This window comes from Nematostella vectensis, chromosome 6 (genome assembly GCF_932526225.1).
Source record: "Nematostella vectensis chromosome 6, jaNemVect1.1, whole genome shotgun sequence".
Lineage (NCBI taxonomy): Eukaryota > Metazoa > Cnidaria > Anthozoa > Actiniaria > Edwardsiidae > Nematostella > Nematostella vectensis.
The window spans coordinates 15949351-15966348 of NC_064039.1; the positions used below are offsets into that span (position 1 = coordinate 15949351).

General features: G+C 40.6%; 3 protein-coding genes across 4 annotated transcripts in view; 2 read left to right on the forward strand and 1 right to left on the reverse strand.

Annotated features, from left to right (window-relative positions):
* Positions 1-36: 36 nt before the first annotated feature.
* LOC116616190 lies at positions 37-1504 on the forward strand. The gene has a single exon (XM_032378152.2). The coding sequence runs from the start codon at positions 174-176 to the stop codon at positions 1326-1328; it is 1155 nt and encodes a 384-aa protein (XP_032234043.2). The 5' UTR covers positions 37-173; the 3' UTR covers positions 1329-1504.
* On the reverse strand, positions 1487-11986 carry LOC5509253. 2 transcript variants are annotated; one of them, XM_032378150.2, is made up of 15 exons: positions 11746-11986; positions 11090-11224; positions 9706-10026; positions 8903-9093; positions 8357-8534; positions 8011-8212; positions 6745-6883; positions 6007-6187; positions 5256-5412; positions 4451-4526; positions 4091-4146; positions 3425-3685; positions 3189-3225; positions 2491-2565; positions 1487-2326 (listed from the first exon to the last, which is right to left on the reverse strand). In XM_032378150.2, the coding sequence occupies exons 2-15, from the start codon at positions 11180-11182 to the stop codon at positions 2302-2304; spliced, it is 1992 nt and encodes a 663-aa protein (XP_032234041.2). In that variant the 5' UTR covers positions 11183-11224; positions 11746-11986; the 3' UTR covers positions 1487-2301. The 2 variants fall into 2 exon arrangements, with proteins under 2 accessions (XP_032234041.2, XP_048584984.1); XM_048729027.1 differs by lacking the exon at positions 3189-3225 and having other exon boundaries at positions 11746-11983.
* A 275-nt stretch (positions 11987-12261) lies between these two features.
* LOC5509259 (doublecortin domain-containing protein 1) overlaps positions 12262-16998 on the forward strand; it is a 42193-nt gene continuing 37456 nt past the window's right edge. Inside the window, exons 1-7 of the mRNA XM_048729026.1 lie at positions 12262-12661; positions 12910-13158; positions 13375-13448; positions 14170-14303; positions 15133-15295; positions 16044-16243; positions 16571-16664. Of these exons, the coding sequence (XP_048584983.1) occupies positions 12522-12661; positions 12910-13158; positions 13375-13448; positions 14170-14303; positions 15133-15295; positions 16044-16243; positions 16571-16664 (1054 nt within the window). The 5' untranslated portion in view covers positions 12262-12521. The remainder of the gene's footprint in view (positions 12662-12909; positions 13159-13374; positions 13449-14169; positions 14304-15132; positions 15296-16043; positions 16244-16570; positions 16665-16998) is intronic.

Genomic DNA, 16998 nt, shown 5'->3' on the forward strand with positions numbered 1-16998 from the left:
AGTTGCCCTGAAATGAAACGCGCGTGCCCTGGGTCCTCCGCGCACGCACTTCGAGTGCCGCGTTTCCATGGAAGTAACGGTAACCATACAAACGGACGGATTCTTTGTTGGAATCTTGCCATTGTGGCGAAACAAAACGAATTGTTTTCAAATCATCTCTTTATTGAATCACAATGACCGATGCGATTGTTCAGTCATCGATTAAGAACGACAACTGTGCCCGTCCTTTAGGAGTCAAAAGACAACACCCGAGGGATAACGAGAAACCAGACAAACCAAAGCAAAAAGCGCAAGAGGTAAACGAAAAAATAATTAACAAGACAAAAGAACAAAATGATTGCTTGATTCAGGCGCAGCAATGGATGCCAATCTTCAAAGGATTTCCAGTCGATCCTATGGGGCAAACTTTTCTCCGGATGCCACATGTATGTCACACGGTTCAGGCAGAAATGCGACAAGAAAATAATGCAAAAGTTAAAAGGCCAATGAACGCATTTATGATATGGGCCCGACTTCACCGCTCTACTATCGCTAAACGATACCCACAGGCAAATAACGCGGAGATATCCATCAGACTTGGAGAAATCTGGAACGACTTATCAAGCGAACAGCAAAAGCCCTACTTCGACGAAGCAACTCGTCTTAAAGACAAGCACAAGGCCGAGCATCCTAATTGGGTTTACCAACCAAGGCCGGCAAAGCGCCGTGCTTTGCAACTAGGGACTCCCGGGGCAAACGGGTTTTTGGTAGGCACAATAAAGGATTCTCAAAATGCGAGTTCACATTCTTTTCATATGTCAGAAGCTCAGATGTTTTCAATGCAGGGTAAATCCACCCTCACGCAGTCCCTTCCACGGCAGTCCATTCCGTCTGCTACGTGTTCCAGATCAGCTACAAGTAACTACATGAGCGGACATGGGCAATTTGATTCCACAATAGATCAGGAGCTGGTAAAACAAATCCTTTCCGAAAGCTCTGAAAGCAAAGACTCAAGGAAATCAGTCGATCTAAGACGTAGCGAAACGGCGGATTGGATAAAAGGGGGCTACAGGACCGTGGAGTCTGGATCGTACTCGGGGAATCGAATGAGCGTTCACGAAGATCTGGTTCGGGAGGACGCTATGTTGACGAGTGTTGAAGGGACCGAGGACGACAAAGATCTGGAATACGATAACAGTGAACTGGACAAGTATCTTGCCGGCTTGGACGAGACCATCAAAAAGAGCCTGGAAAAACTTAACGAGGCACCTGATGACCTTGACCTTGAGGAAAGCCTGTCAAACCAGTTTAGCGAGTTAGATGATGACGAGGAAGAGGACGAGTTATAGCTAGCCCCACCCTCCCCCTCACGGGCGGTTGTATTTGTAGACTATTTTGTTTTCAGATTAGGGAACTTTGTGAGGCATTTATTAGTTATGGTATCATCTGGAATTTGTACATACATAACTAAAAATAATAGCATTTGACTAGAAAATAATTAAAGACATTATGTGGTATTTTTTTATTAAGACCCACTGTTTCTTCTTACATTTCGTTTTGCTTTTAACCAACCCTCTTCGCTTTAGACAATATAATTGGCTTGTGGCCTTATATATGGCTATATATGGCGTCAATTTATTTTCCCTTCCCCCTTCTCTCCAGCCCGATGAGACATACGCTTAAATATTGTAAATATTCTCCGAGCTTTTCTTCCATTATTGCGAGTAATATTCCGTCATCGCGACCTCTAATACTCAGGATCAGCACATTACCCCCGCTTGAATAATGCTTGGGTCAATTACAACTTTTTAGTGAATTCTTTGCTTGGAAAATTATCACATGCACATGCATTTTTCCTAAAGCGTGCATGGCCTCAGAAAATTATATTAAGATTGATAAGTCTTGTTTTAAAGGCAGTGGTAACAGAAAATGTGATAAAGAGAAATCTGATCTCCTCACCATTATAAAAATTGGCTGATTACAAAAGTTGGCTGCCGTTGTAATGTTATCTTTCAGGGCATAGCCCTTTGTCGTTGTTATTATGTTTGTATCGATATTTGATACATTATACAATATACTAAAATACTTACATGCAACTAGACAATACAAGAGTACTTATAACAATCGTACACCTACTATAACGGTATTCTGGTTTCCCATCATCTTAGTCAAAGTTTATTTTATCTTAACTGGAAACCGATTCGATTCACAAGCACAAAGAAGCTCATTTTGAATCTGTGCACAAAGCAATTTTTTAAAGAGTTTTAACTGGACGAGGCTTTCCTGATTTTTCTCATACTACTATATAAATGCATTCTTCGCTCAACCAACGCTCAGGCAACAGGATCTGTTAAGGTAAGTAAATACGAACATTTTTTTGATAAGAGTCGTCAGACAGCCTTACCTCATCAGAGGTAAGGGCAAGAGAGGGAGAGGAAGGGAGGGAGGGAGGGATAGACAGGCAAGAGCCTAAGAGAAACAGAAAGAAACAGACAAGCTGACTAAGTCTACCTTTGCAATGCCAAGAAGCCTTTAGCTCCCAGGTGTTCCCTGTATCCAGAGACATGTGTATTCCTTGACCAGTGGCTGCAAAGATAATAGAGAACAGCTCAGACAATTGCTTTCTTTGAAGACGGTAATTTACTTTAAACAAGGACCCGCGGTATAAAAGGCGCGGACCTGGTCCAAGTCGTCATTCTCGCTAGTTCATGTCAAGTGGAGAGCTCAGTAAATATCGAAAAAGCAGAGCCGTAGATTAACTTTGGTATTATAGAAGTTGAAAATAATGTTCTGTATACACAAGGCAATAACGGCGAGCTTCTTGGAAGTAGTTTTCTAAGGCAACAATGACAAAAATTGTGATTGAAAAATAAATTCAAAAACAGCGCGCGCTCGTTTGCAATGACTATATTCTTCAGCGCGCGCGTGAAAATAACGAAACCTGAAAACTTATTTGGTTTAAAATCGCTCCATTCTCTATTTATTAACTGTCTAGTCACCAGAAAAGATTAAAAATATAGTTGTCTTTGCACCATTGATGTTTAAGACATTATTTCGAACTTGGTCATATCTTTTTTGCTTCTTTTTATGGAGCTCTGCTCTCGACAAAGTCTAGTGGGAATGACGACTCGGACCAGGTCCGCGCCTTTTATACCGCGGGTCCTTCTTTAAAATATATAATTTATCAAGCCTCTTATGATATTACAAACCTGCGGCGGATCAAGGGGGGGTCCAGCCAGTACCCCCCTGAAAATTAAAATAAAAGAAATGTATGACAAAACAAAACACAAATCTACCTCCGATGTGCCGATCCTTGAGAAAATCCTGGATCCTTATCCTAATCAAACTTGCTAAACACTATATTTGGTCCTCGTTTTTCTGAAAAGAATTTTTGGCGGGAAATTTATGGAAACAATTCGTGTGTTACATATACTGTTCCCCTTACCTCCCCAAATGGACGAGTCGCTGGCAGTCAGGCGATCGGCAGTCTCCGGATTGGCGGGCATCCCTTCATAATTTCCCAGGTGGTCAGCGCTCTTGCCATGAACGGAAGTACTCAAGGCTTTAGCAGTGTCGTAGGTTGCCATGGTGATGGTCTGCCATTTACCAGCCTTGTTTCGAAGGTACGCCGTCTTTGATCCCAACCCGTACACCTGATTGGTGGTCGGATCGACGAAGGCCACATGCTTCACACGAAAGTCGACGTCTGGAAAGATAGGAACTCACTATTATTCAGTGTTACGCTTCATCTAGAAATAAAATCTCGGATCAGGGGGAGAGGGGGAGGGTGGGGAGGTTGGGGGTTATGTACGATGCCACTTTCCATTATTTTAGTGAGAACAAAATAAAGTATTCAAGTGCGTTGCTGCTCGTGACGCATCGGCTTCCCTTGACCGTCAGAATGCCCTCGGGAAAAGCGCGCCTGGTCTAAGTTCTGGTCTGGTTTTTCTATGAGACACAATGGTCGATTGTGAAGCAGCGGCTTGGCACTTGGCGTGTCACGTGTGCCGTGGTGTGTCCCATGGTGTGTCACGTGGTGTGTCACGTAGTGTGTCATATGGTGTGTCACGTGGTGTGTCACGTGGTGTATTTATGAATATTCGTAACTCACTGTTCCATGTTGCGCCTCTGTCCGTTGTGAAGTAACAGCATGAGTCTGATGCGTCCCTGAAAAATTAAAACTGTAAAATAACCTGAAACATTCAATTATATTCTTTCATAAAAAACGATACTAGAAGCTGCAAGTATTGAAATACCGTAATAAATGATAAACATTTTAGTAGTCTCGTGGTCATGTTACATTTCAACGAAAATTCGAATACCATATCAGGAAGGAAAAAGTTTTAGTGACAGAGACAAAGGCGGAGTGAAAGGAAGGGGTGGGGCTGAAAAAAGTTTGAATGCGTTTCTAATATTAAAATCAAAATCGAAATTAAAATTGTATTTAATGTTTATATAAAGTTTAACTTACTTGCTCATCCAGCAGTTGCAGATGTAGACGTTTGTACCATGGACCAACACGGAGCGGTTAGGTATAGCAGGAAACGCTAAAACCAATTTGAACACCACTGAATGTGAATAATTGATATATTAGATTGCCTTTAACAGTTTTCCTTTCAACCCTACCAACCTCTCTTAAACAATTTACCGAGATACATCGATAATATCACAAAGATAGAAATTAATGCTTTCTCCCACTTTGATTTTTCCATGATTACAATATAGCTACAGACAGAGCCTTGTTTAACAGCTCTTTTTTTCTCTTTTGCTCTCGTCATATAATGTCTCATATCATCCCGCAAAATGTATATCCTTTAAAATATCACAATGCTGGTTCTATCTGGACCAGGCGGATGTTTGAGTCAGATACATGCGCGTGCCTCAAAAAGATGAATGAAGTAAGCAAAAAGCTGTATATAAGAAAGGTCTGATGTGACGCATTATAGTCTGAAATATCAGTGAAACGGATTAATGATATAGGACGCTCTTTACAAAAAAGAGAAGAAAGATAGATGATTGCAACGTACATACCTGACAGGGGTCGGAGAATGTACATATCCATATAAGGGATGACATGAAGTAAAATATCGGGGGTGGAGATGGAACATATCTTGACCGGAAGTAAATACATGGGAGAGGGGGGTGGAGATGGAACATATCTTGACCGGAAGTAAATACATGGGAGAGGGGGGTGGAGATGGAACATATCTTGACCGGAAGTAAATACATGGGAGAGGGGGGTGGAGATGGAACATATCTTGACCGGAAGTAAATACCTGGGAGCGGGCTGGAGGAGGTGCAGCCATGGATCTGAACGCGCAGACAGATCTCGTTCATCATGTCTTGCGGGTTAATGCGGATGTATGTCGCCTCTATGTGACGCTCCAATGGAATCTCGGTCTTCTTCAGACCGTCCTTGTTGGCGTTGAATGTCTAGAAACAGATGAACAATATACTTTAGAAGATCGCTTTACGAATGAGTGCCGCGCTGAAGGCTCCCTCCCTTACAAATGTAGGGATGACCGAATACACTTGTTATATTTGATGTATATCAAACCTCAATAGGACGCCAAGGTTTGAAAACAAAATTAGCACCCGGGTCTACGCTTAAGGGAATGCAGTGACGCAAAATGTAATAACATTTTGTTGTAAAGTTATTACATTTTCCGTCAAAGAGTTATTACATTTTGTGGTGCATCACAGGACGTCAAGGCTAATGTATCGGTGAGGGATACTTTAGCAAACAAAGCATTTCCATTTTCAACAACTAAAAGCAACTGAGATATTAATTTAAATCTGAGATACTTAATCAAATTGCGCTTATAAAGTATCAAACTTCAGCTGTTGCTGGTTATTTTCAAGTTTGCTTGAAAGTAGATAATTTTATTTTCAAATGCAAACAAAATCAAAGAAGTGGCTTATTAATATACTTTAAGGGGTTTTAATCTCATCATTTTCTAAAAACTAAAAACGGTGATTACTTATTATCTACGGACCGACTTTCCGCCCAGAACACAGGGTACCCACCTTGTACTTGCTGCCAATCTTATAGGCTTTCCAGTCGACCCCGTTATCGCTGTAGTACAATCGCAGACTTTTCACGTAACAGACGTCCGTGCCATTGGCGTAGCCAAACCCTTGGGTGGTGATGCGAGTGATCTTGACACGGCTCGGAAATTTGGCTTGCAAGTATTGGTTCTTGTCTTTCCTAAAAATAGAGTTTAATTGTTCAGATTGTCGGTGTTTTCTGCAGAGGGAGACCCCCCACCCCGCTGGTAAAATTATCTCTTGTGGAAGATCACTCTCGGCACAAGGGTTGAACGATGAAAAAATTTAGTAATAAAATGAATCCGCGCAAATCCGCTTTATTATAGTGCTAAAGAATAGTCTGTAGATAATGATGTTTTATTCTAACATGATAAGAAAATCGAAAGTTTTAAACCCTTCCGTGGCTCTATTCATTGTAAAAGCGAAAATATTGGGTTGGGTGGATACAGGGGGGTGGATTGGGTGGATATCCACCCTCCTTTTTTAGTAAAAAAATGGAAAGTCACTTTGTTTGAAGAAAATAAATGTCTGAGGGACGGGAGGTACTGTCCATGTGCCTTCGCCTGCTTGACTTGGCTGACGCGACAAATCCAATTAAGCGTTAAGTATTGTTAGATCTATGTGACATACCAAGAACCACTGGATAAGTTATAAGCCGTCTATCCGGCCATTATCCACCCCCATTTTGAAATCCTGGATCCGCCCCTGACATCTTACTTGTATCCGGCCTTTGGCTTCCAAACATCCCCGCGGCCGGCCACGATCAGCGAGCGCCCAGGGTCTCCATCAGAGGCGTGCGAAGAGGCGCTCATTGTCGGGTTCCCTGTGGGCCCACTCGCGTCATCACATGTAGTGGCTGAAAGGACGAGAAATAATACCAGTCATATTGATTGAGCGGTCTTATTGTTTAGTAATTGATAATAAAAGTGACTTAAAGATACGAAAACGGCGAGAAACGAGGGGGCGACGGTAGAAAACAATGGAATTGACCAAATAGTTTTACTGTGAAGGCCGTGGGCGTTTGGAGTATTAGCACGCCTTTTTCGAATCGCAATTGTAGAAATAGTTTTCGGTATTTTTTCTTAATGTTTCTGAGTCTAAAGTCTTGGTATTTCATTTAAACAGTTTTTTTGTTTGGTTGTCTCGCCGGCCTAGCCGTCGCTGTTGACGAATCCTAAAATCTATTATTAATTTTGATGATGTAACGATTGTAGATGATGGTGATGACTCATGATGATGGTGGTGAAAATGATGATGATGATGATGATGGTGGTGGTGGTGCTGGTTATGATGTTGATGATGATGATGATGATGATGGTGGTGGTGGTGGTGGTGGTGGTGGTGGTGGTGGTGGTGGTGGTGGTGGTTATGATGGTGATGATGATGATGGTAACGGTGATGGTGATGATAACGGTGATGGTGATGGTGATGATGTAACGATTGTGGATGGTGGTGATGATAGTGATAATGATGAAAGCAATTAAAGATTATAAAGATGACGATGATAATGATGTTAATGGTAATGGAGATTATGGTGAGGATGAGAATTATTGTGATGATGACTAGGATGACGCTGCTGATCACGTTGGTTGCTGTAGCTAATGGTGCTGATGATGATAGAGTTGATCATGACGAAAATGAGAATAACGCTGATGATGATAGTGGTGATGATACGATGATGATGATTATATAATGGAAAACTCCATGAGGATAACATCCACTGCCTAGGATTATGCACATTTTCATGGACTTTGTGTTTTTCTTTTCCGTGTCGCGACTAGTTTTTGATGATTGAAGCCATTTCGCAGTCACGAGGGCTGTTAGACCGCTTGCTGGCTTTGTGGTTATGTGGTATATTCGCGGTGATAAAACCGATCCACAGTGTTATTGTTTTTGCTTGGCCTAAAGCTGGGACAGATGTGGAATTAGAAGAATTCGAACGTCATGTGACTAAAAGCGGGTGTAGATGCGTTTAGTAAATACCTGGGGAGTAGAAGAGCCAGCTTGGAGCCGGGCCCACCCTCCCTGTGAAGGTCTTGTCTGGGCTACTACAAGTGTTACTGGTGTACTTGAGATTGACATAGACCGCAAAGGAGTGTAGCTTGCTGTCTGCCAGGGACCTAGCGCTGTCAAACGTAAATGTGATGTTGAAGTCTACCACGTCTGTGAAGTTCATAAGTCCAGCCTGAAGAAGAATGAGCGGGATATGTTTTAAAAAGTGCCACACCTCCTTTTAAATTTTACCACGTCCCTATTGTTTAGAATTGTGAGTACCAAATCTGATTGAAGTTGGGTCATTTTAATGCTTCGACCACCCTCTCTGTCTTACCGAGAACTTAAGCTGCGTGGCAGGGCTTGACTCCTTGGTGACGGCCAGAGAGCCACTATTGGCTGCAAAGCTTGCGTAAACCAGTTTGTCCGGTATGTCGAGTACGATCTCTGACGTCTCGGCGACAGCTGATGACTCGCAGTTATGTGCTAACTTCACGTGGTACACGACATTTGGGCTATGAACACAATACAATAGAACATTTATGTTTACACCGGAGAGCACTTTAACGACGTGGAAACGGGGGCCTGAACTTAAGAAATCGTGAGAAATGACGAAAAATGAGACAAAGTCCAGTCTCACCCTAATTTCCCTAAGTCGTTTCGTTTCGCAAGTAAACTTCACAATTGATCCTACGATTACCCATTGGCTCTTGACATCTATCCCGCTATTTCCTATTTGCTCTTAGCATCAGCCCCGTGATTTTCAACTGTCTCTGGGCATTTCTTCCACGATTTTACATTTTCTCTTTTCGCATATATCTCACGACTTTCCATTTTCTCTTTGCAATTATCCCATGATTTTCCATTGGCTATGGGCACTTACCCCACGATGACGTCAGACGTATACGCCTGCATGGGCTGGACGGTGATATCTAAGTTAGGCCTTGTAGCAGGTGCAACCATAACGCGGTAAGCCTGCTGTGCCGCCCACACAGACATGTTCAGGTACTCCACCCCAATGCTTTGCCACAGAGTCTCGCCATGCGTCAGGCTGGGGTGGTCTAGCAGCTGGAGCTGGGAGGTAGAGGGTCAAAAGGTGAGTATACCAGTTCAGTGCGACGCGCGCTACCGTGATCACCTTGACAGTGCGACGCGCGCTACCGTGGCCACCTTGATAGTACGACGCGCGCTACCGTGGCCACCTTGATAGTACGACGCGCGCTAACGTGATCACCTAGACAGTATTGCGCGCACTATCGTGGCCACCTTGACAGTGCAACCCGCGCTACCGTGATCACCTTGACAGTGCGACGCGCGCTACCGTGGCCACCTTGATAGTACGACGCGCCCTAACGTGATCACCTTGACTGAACGACACGCGCCCTCGTAATCACGGTATCTGTGATTCTCTCATGCTGAACCATGTTGACTTGAGCAGTCGAGAGAAGAGAAAACAGCTCGAATCAACGGGTAGTTTGAGTTATCCCAGATAATAATGATTTATATATAGGAACTTTGAAGTTCGGGTTACCCGGTTTGAGTCTTCGGGATTCCATCTACTCTTCCATCGTACTCGCGCAATATAAAGATAGCGGACAGCAAATGGTTCTTGGCAAACACTTTTGAATTAGGGGCAATTCGGGAATCCTAGATTTGGGATAGATTGCCAATATTTTTGGCACTTACCTTTGCACTAAAGTCCACAACACAGGTAGAGCCAGGTTCTACAGTGACATCACCCAGATCAATAATAGATGTGTCAATTTTATTCAAATTTCCTTCCCGGGATGTCACGACAGGCGTCGGGCTTCCTGTGTTTCCCTCGCAGGTGAGAGACTTAACTTTAAGTTGTTTGATGCGAACTACCGCTGACTGGTTGAAGGATGATTTGACCTTGAGTTTGAGTGGAGTGGTTTCTGGGATTGTGACTTTGATGCTGTAGTCAACGCAGCTGCCGGGCCATCCCCAGTCTTTGCTTCTTGTGAAACCGAACTTAAAATTGTCAGCCTGTGAAGCAAAACGACTACATTATTTCGCAGCGCAAATTTGTGGCCAAAAAAAATCAAAACCCAAGTTACTGTGGCTACTTGCTCTTGGCTAGGACTTGTGGTTGGTTTAATAAGAAAGGGGGAAGGGGGTACCACCTGCCACACATCTCTAGCTATGCGTCAATGATGGTGAACTCAAGCCATTTGTCAATATCTTAATTTATTGGCGTTTGAAAACAACATTGATATTTAAATGTGTCCCTTTTTAGATGATTGCCATAGGTTAAGTTGTTTTAAAAACCTACAATTGTATAGGGGTATAAGCTAATTATATAACAAACACAAATTAAAGGGTGTAACATTCCATCTTATTCAAGTCTTATTCAATTGAATCCGAAAGTGTAGACGCTTTTCCACTTAAGAACACAACAAATACTATAAAAAGTCTTGAGAACTACTTTGAAGGCTCATTAAACTTAATAAAAAGGAATTCGAACTCGTCACAGTAACCCATGTTTTTTTCTAATAGTTCTGAATATTTCCAGAAGTAGGATGGAATTAATTACCATAAAAGTTTAAAATATTGTATGTAATCATTGCTACTACTCGGAAATTTCAAAGAGAGGATTGAAAATATTGGAAATAAAGTTTTTTTAACACAAACGGTAAACCGTCTTTTAAAGCTATTCAAGTTGATTTAGTTCGCTTTTCGATTGTCAAACTATCTTAATTGATTGCAACTTCCATTCCATGCGACTCTGGCATATCAGGCGATGGAACTTAAAAAAATATATATGTTTGAGAAGTTTCAAAACTTTGTAATCATCTTAAGTCAAAATGCAAATTGTTATAACCATTTAAAGCCAAAATGTGATGTGACACCTTAGATGCACACCGTACCTAATAACTATGTTTGGTTTTAGCACTGAGCATATAATATAAGACATAGCATTATTACTCCTCTTCCTGTTTGTTCTGTGAGATTTCTCTTGGGACATATTTTATCTCCTCTTTGTTTCAGTTTTCTTAGCGCATCTCTCTAGCAACCTAACTATAAGGATTTACACTTTTTATCTACTTACCTTGCACAAAGATGCTCCAAATACAACAACAACTGCCACAAAAAGGGTTTTTTGAGCCATGGAAGATACACCGCTCCTTGCGGATTGAGGCATGGGTTATCTAGCACGTCTAATGCACCTGCGCCCAGGAAAGAGCTAAAGCCGAGTACATCGTTAATTATTGATAACTTTCACTTAACGATATTTCCTAATCATTGCATAGTCTCATAAAGCCTGCGACTGTGATGTGATTGACATGAATTCACTCTTTCTATTGAGCCCGTTGTTAGGAATAAAATGCATAAGTTTATAGCATTTATGCAAACAAAAAATTAAAAAGTCAATATCAAATAACACAATTTTCACTTAAGTTTGTTTTTTTTATTTTTATTTTCACTATTTTTGGTACTATGATTGCCTTTCTATTTGAAAAGGTTTTTTTTCTGAGAATGTTTTTTCATATAATGCGAAATGTGTAATTGTAATAATGCGAAAGAGCTTTTGGATGCACTGCTTGAATGTGTCATTTACATACCATTATATTACAGAAATATTGGCAGCAAGCAGCCGATCGTTTTATGATTATCACTTTTTTATTTTAACAGAATGTTCAGCTTGAGATCTCAACAAATTCTAAGAATGTGCCGAGGCTCAGATAGAAGTAAAATAATGCATACCTGTCAACTCTCCCGCATTAGGCGGGAGTCTCAAGATTTTGGACCCCTTCTCCCGCTCTCCCGCGTTGAGCACAAAATCTACCGCTTTTAGCGATTTTTATCGCTTCCGAAAAATTCTTCTATAGAAAAAACGTGATTTTGCCTATTTTCTATTAAAATATTTGAAACAATGACTCCCTTACGTAGCGCAATTTATCTAACACCCTCGGTTTCTATACGGCACATCCTCGGGGTCCCAGGGCGTACTGAGAGTATTAAACGCCAGACGAGCGCCGCGGCGCGCTCTTCCGCTTCCGGATCGCGCTCGTTACGCTCAGCGCTCGTTTCGGCACAATATGTATAAGGATGTATAAGTCAAACGTCTGCAAGGTTAAACTCACCCCTCCCCCCAAAAAATTATCAAGCCTTGAGCTTTTCGGAGGTTGACAGGTTAAAAATTTAAAACCAAATTCAGATGTTGGTTTGCCTGTGTATTTCAGAAGGCTAGCCCACAGACACCTAAAAGTCCAGCTGTTCTCCGCATGGGTGACGTCACTCGTAGCAACGAAGACACAAAATGGAGGCAAATGCGAATATTTTGACTGAAGAAAGTAAACAGTTATAGCGATTTCAATCTTTTATTGGGCTTTTTCTACAAGAATGATGCCTAAAGTGTGTAATAATCGTTCCATTAGAGTTGTTAGATGATAATCCTCTCGCTTTGATGTCGTTTTGATAGAGTGAATCGGATACACAGTTTATATCGTTTCTTACCGCCATTGCTAAATTTTGGGGAGATGGCAGGAAAACCACGAAGCAAGGGACCCACGCCTTATCTTCAACGGGGAACGAGTGAAGAAATTAGTTATGAGGACATCTTGGTAGCTCAATATATGAACCAAATCGAAAAAAGCCCGCCAAAATCCAAACGTGACAGGTCAGTTGTTTACATACTTTGATCAGGTTGTTGAGAAATGTCGTGTTTATTGTACAAAAACCACAGAAAAATCATCTATATTATTGGTAAAGTATTAAGGAATACTTATTTTCAAATTTGTTTTTCAAATAAAGCACGTTTAGCAATTCATGCCACACGATTTTTTCTTTGATAAATTTATGAACAGAAATGGTGAACTGTTAGTTGTATAAAAAGTATAAACCTTTTGAGCTTTGCCTTCCATCCAGGGATGTGCCTGTTTCTCCCTATGCAATTGCCACGTTAACTGGCCAAGAAGTAAAATCTCGGAGGCCAAAGTCTGCTGTTGCAGCTCGCCGTAAAAAGAGGGACCCAGAAATGCCTGGCACCTGGCTGCACCAGCCCCCGACTGTTGCCTGGGAGGTGACGGAAGATGGCGAGGTGGAATATGTAGGTCCTAAACCCACAGCTAAACCAAAGAGGAATAGACCCATGTCAGCACCAGTGGTAAGACAAAGGTAAGACGGTAGAACATCAGAAGTATTAAAACAAATTAGTACATTGAAAGTGACCTGATAGGGGAAAGTCATGTGGCTAAGTTCTTGGATTACATACTTTTTTATCTTTGAAGAGCCGTCCTGCTTACTGTTATACAAATTACCCTTATTATACCACTCTTGAACATTTACCTTCTGTTCTGTAGACAGTAGTAATAAGAAATTGTTTTACTGCAGGTCTGTATCTGTAACATCAGGCACTGGTTCCACCTTCTCACACATCTCCAGGTCCATGTATAGCAATAGCCCAGGTGGGACATTAAACCTCAAGCATAAGGATTAAGCTTAAAAACTGTGTAACACACATCTGTTGTCAGTTAATATGGAATTATATTATTATTATGTAGTTCAGTGCTACACGTGCTCTCACATGATTAATGGGCTGTACATATATGCTTGTTTTTTTGCGATTTGTATTGCCTTTGTTTGCATGGCTTGCTTGTGTAAGCGTATAATGCTTCACTTCTGGGGCATAAAACAACATTAACATTATTGGGTCCATAAGTTCAACAAGCTAATCACTATCAATTTCCTACCAAAAATTGGTATATACATACAGTAAATAGAAAGACTACAGGTAAGCTGTAGAAAAGGTGATGATCTAATTTGGAAAGGCAGAGGTTTTTTTTTGGAATTTTTCATTTTAAGCTTTATTTAGCCAATTCTCATAGCAAAATTGAAAATTGATAGAGAGTGGAACTTTAGAACTAGATAGAATAATATTACATTTCAACTCCTTTGCATGAAAACATCTTGCTCTTACAAAAGCTTTTTTTTTCTTTGCATATGTCTCTCATTTCAGGTTCTGTTGCTGGCTCAACTGTGATTCCAATTCTCATAGCAAAATTGAAAATTGATAGAGAGTGGAACTTTAGAACTAGATAGAATAATATTACATTTCAACTCCTTTGCATGAAAACATCTTGCTCTTACAAAAGCTTTTTTTTTCTTTGCATATGTCTCTCATTTCAGGTTCTGTTGCTGGCTCAACTGTGAGAAGAAACAAACCCCTGTATAAGAAGAAGCCCCGTACTTTATGTGTTCAGGCTTTTCAGAATGGCAATAGGGATAATTATGCCAGGGTCACTGCACCAGATCTGCAGCAGGTACTGTATGTAAGAGCTACAATAGCTGGACAGGCTTTGATTCTCAAGACAAGAACTTGGCTTGAAGTCATGTCAGGTCCACTAGGGATTTTTTTTATGTAGAGACCCAGATCCCTGCACTGGGCAGTGATAACATATTTAGTACTTACTGTACTTACTTAGGCCTCTTCATCCCTGATGTGCAATACAGTATGTGAGTCTGGTATAATTTGCCTCCAGTATTGCAGTTGCGGGCAAGGTACTGTGCCTATATCCAGCTGTGGCCAAGATCTTTCAGTTCCAAGGCAACGGCTTGCACACTAACCCACACTCATGATTGTAAACTGCACAGACCATTCCATACCTTATGTACTGACAAGTAAAAGTCAGTTGATCTTTCAGAGAGTTTGCATTACACACTACACACAAAAAACACATTTTTAAATTGATATTAGAGATTTTGATATCCACATAGAACCATTGCTTATATACAGTAGTTAAAGCCCATTAACTGGAGCCCTAAAGAGCAATAAAAAATAATCTAAGTACATGGGAGTTCTATCCAAGAAGAAATGACTTGAAAGTTAGTCCTTTAGGGAACCTGAAATTAGTTTGAGTTTGTGTGGCATTTTTTTTTAAATTTTGTTTCCTGTTCATGTTTGTGTACATTTATGTACTGTATACCATCTTTACTGCAAATGATGAGAAATTGGGGTGATGTTCTCTGTCTGCTCCCTCAATTATCTAATACTGTATTAATCCCTATTATGTACCAGTAACAACTTCTTTTGCCTAGGATTGTCTGCATTTAAAAGTATTTATGTAAGAATATTGTAATGTTTATTTGTAGCTTTTGGATAACTGCACAGCAAAGCTAGGCCTTGTGTCAGCAGCTCGCAAACTGTTTCTTGGTGACGGCGAGCAGGTGATCAGCCCTAGACAGATCAAGAAAGATGCAGATATCTATGTATCATGTGGAGAGCCATTCAAAGATCCATATGCTGCCTTTCAGAGTAAGAAACAGAAAAATGTCAAATGTGGCATACCTTATTCTTCTTTATTTTTGTGCATCTCAATTTTCATGAAAATTTTTTTCAGCACATTTCCTTTAATTTCTCGTCTTTAATTTTGTGATCGCTGAGAAAAATTGTGTTTGCAGAGCAGAATGAGTTATTCAATTTCCCAGAACTGAAAGTGAAACCAGTGCATCTAATGGCTCCTTGAATTTAAAAAAATTTTACAGTGTGAAGGTGCAATTATTTGTCTTTATAATGAATAATTAACAACCCTTCCAATTTAGCTGAATACAAAAAGTAGACAAATAAATTATCAATTACTCTAAGTTCATTATCAAGCTATTTAAGCCTTCAGATTTGAGGCTTTTATTTATGAAATGTCTAAGAAATTTAGTTTAACAGAATATTGACAAATAATGCAATCCAGTCCTGCTTGTGAACTTGAGAAATGTGTACAAAAGGGTGTTGGCTCAGGTACCGTTATGTATAGTCTTTGAAAAAGTATACAATACCTTTTGTTTACTAAGACAGATTGATTGAAATTTCTTTCTTGGATCTCCATGATTGTTTTGTATGAGGTGCTGTAGCATGCTTATTTCTTCGGCTAGTAGGACCATGTCAGTTTTGCATTTTCAGTGTATTTCTGAATTGAAATCGGGAATTCATGGGCAAAAATATTCAATATGCCTCTTTACACTTTGCCACGTTTTCCATTCTATTAATTCTACTGTGCACACTTTTTTAGAGAGAGAAGAGCTGCGACGATCAGCCTCATGGGCACTGACTGGTATAGTCCTTCCAGAGGACAAGAGTCGGGGGCGGACAAAGCCCTCATTGTCCAAGCGCATGCGCACACTTGTTGAGAGTCAAAAGAGACGAATCCTTTGCTTCAGAAATGGTGATAGCTCAGAGGGTGTGGAAATTGTTGCAGGGCGGTTTGATGAGGTATGTGTCTAAGGACATTGAGAGTTTGTTGATTATTCGTTCACCTACTGCAATTTTTTGTAAACTCTCATTGAGAATTGCCATATCACCCTCTGGCTTCTGTTATTCGAAGTCCTTGAATCCTTTTTCATTGACCAACAGTGAAATGGTTACCAATTTTGCAACCTCTTTGTAAGGCACTGACCAAAAGCATCAAATATAACCCTGTTTGTTTGAATGATTGTATTAAAATTGTATTGATTTGTATTGAAAATCCCAGTAACTGTAATCACCTACAGTGTTCCACCTATGTACTGCTCTGTGTTGCTAATGTTTGTATTATTCCAGTTCCTAGATGACTGTACTGCCAAACTTAATCTTGACGCTGGTGCCAGGCGTTTGTTTGACTGGGAAGGTAGCGAGGTCAAAAGCTTTGCAGATGGTAAGAGCATTTTGTTTTAAGCAGGCTCTTGTTTTTTTAGACTTTGGTGATTAGGAAGCATTGGCAAAAAAGATGGCAAATAAATAAAAAAAGAATATTTTCCTGTGAAATGGATTATATGCAGGAGACCAACAGAGGTTCTAGTTCTAACACTGCCTCTATCAAAATCTAAAAGATGCATATTCAATCCCATTTTATCCACTCAGAGCATGATTTTCAAATCACAAAATTGTATTATCTAATTTAATTTAATGATAAAAACATAGACATATTAATTTGATACACCTGGATGTGATTCATGCTGAGCTTTTAAAATAACACCTGATTCATTCTT

Excerpts from the sequence above, each read along its gene's own strand:
- LOC5509253 (XM_032378150.2), bottom strand. The coding sequence starts at position 11,182 with ATGCCTCAATCCGCAAGGAGCGGTGTATCTTCCATGGCTCAAAAAACC. Across the intron at positions 4,527-5,255 it reads CTCCTCCAGCCCGCTCCCAG|CGTTTCCTGCTATACCTAAC; the intron begins GTATTTACTTCC and ends AATTGGTTTTAG. Across the intron at positions 3,686-4,090 it reads CAGAGGCGCAACATGGAACA|ACGTCGACTTTCGTGTGAAG; the intron begins GTGAGTTACGAA and ends CTATCTTTCCAG.
- LOC116616190 (XM_032378152.2), top strand. The coding sequence starts at position 174 with ATGACCGATGCGATTGTTCAGTCATCGATTAAGAACGACAACTGTGCC.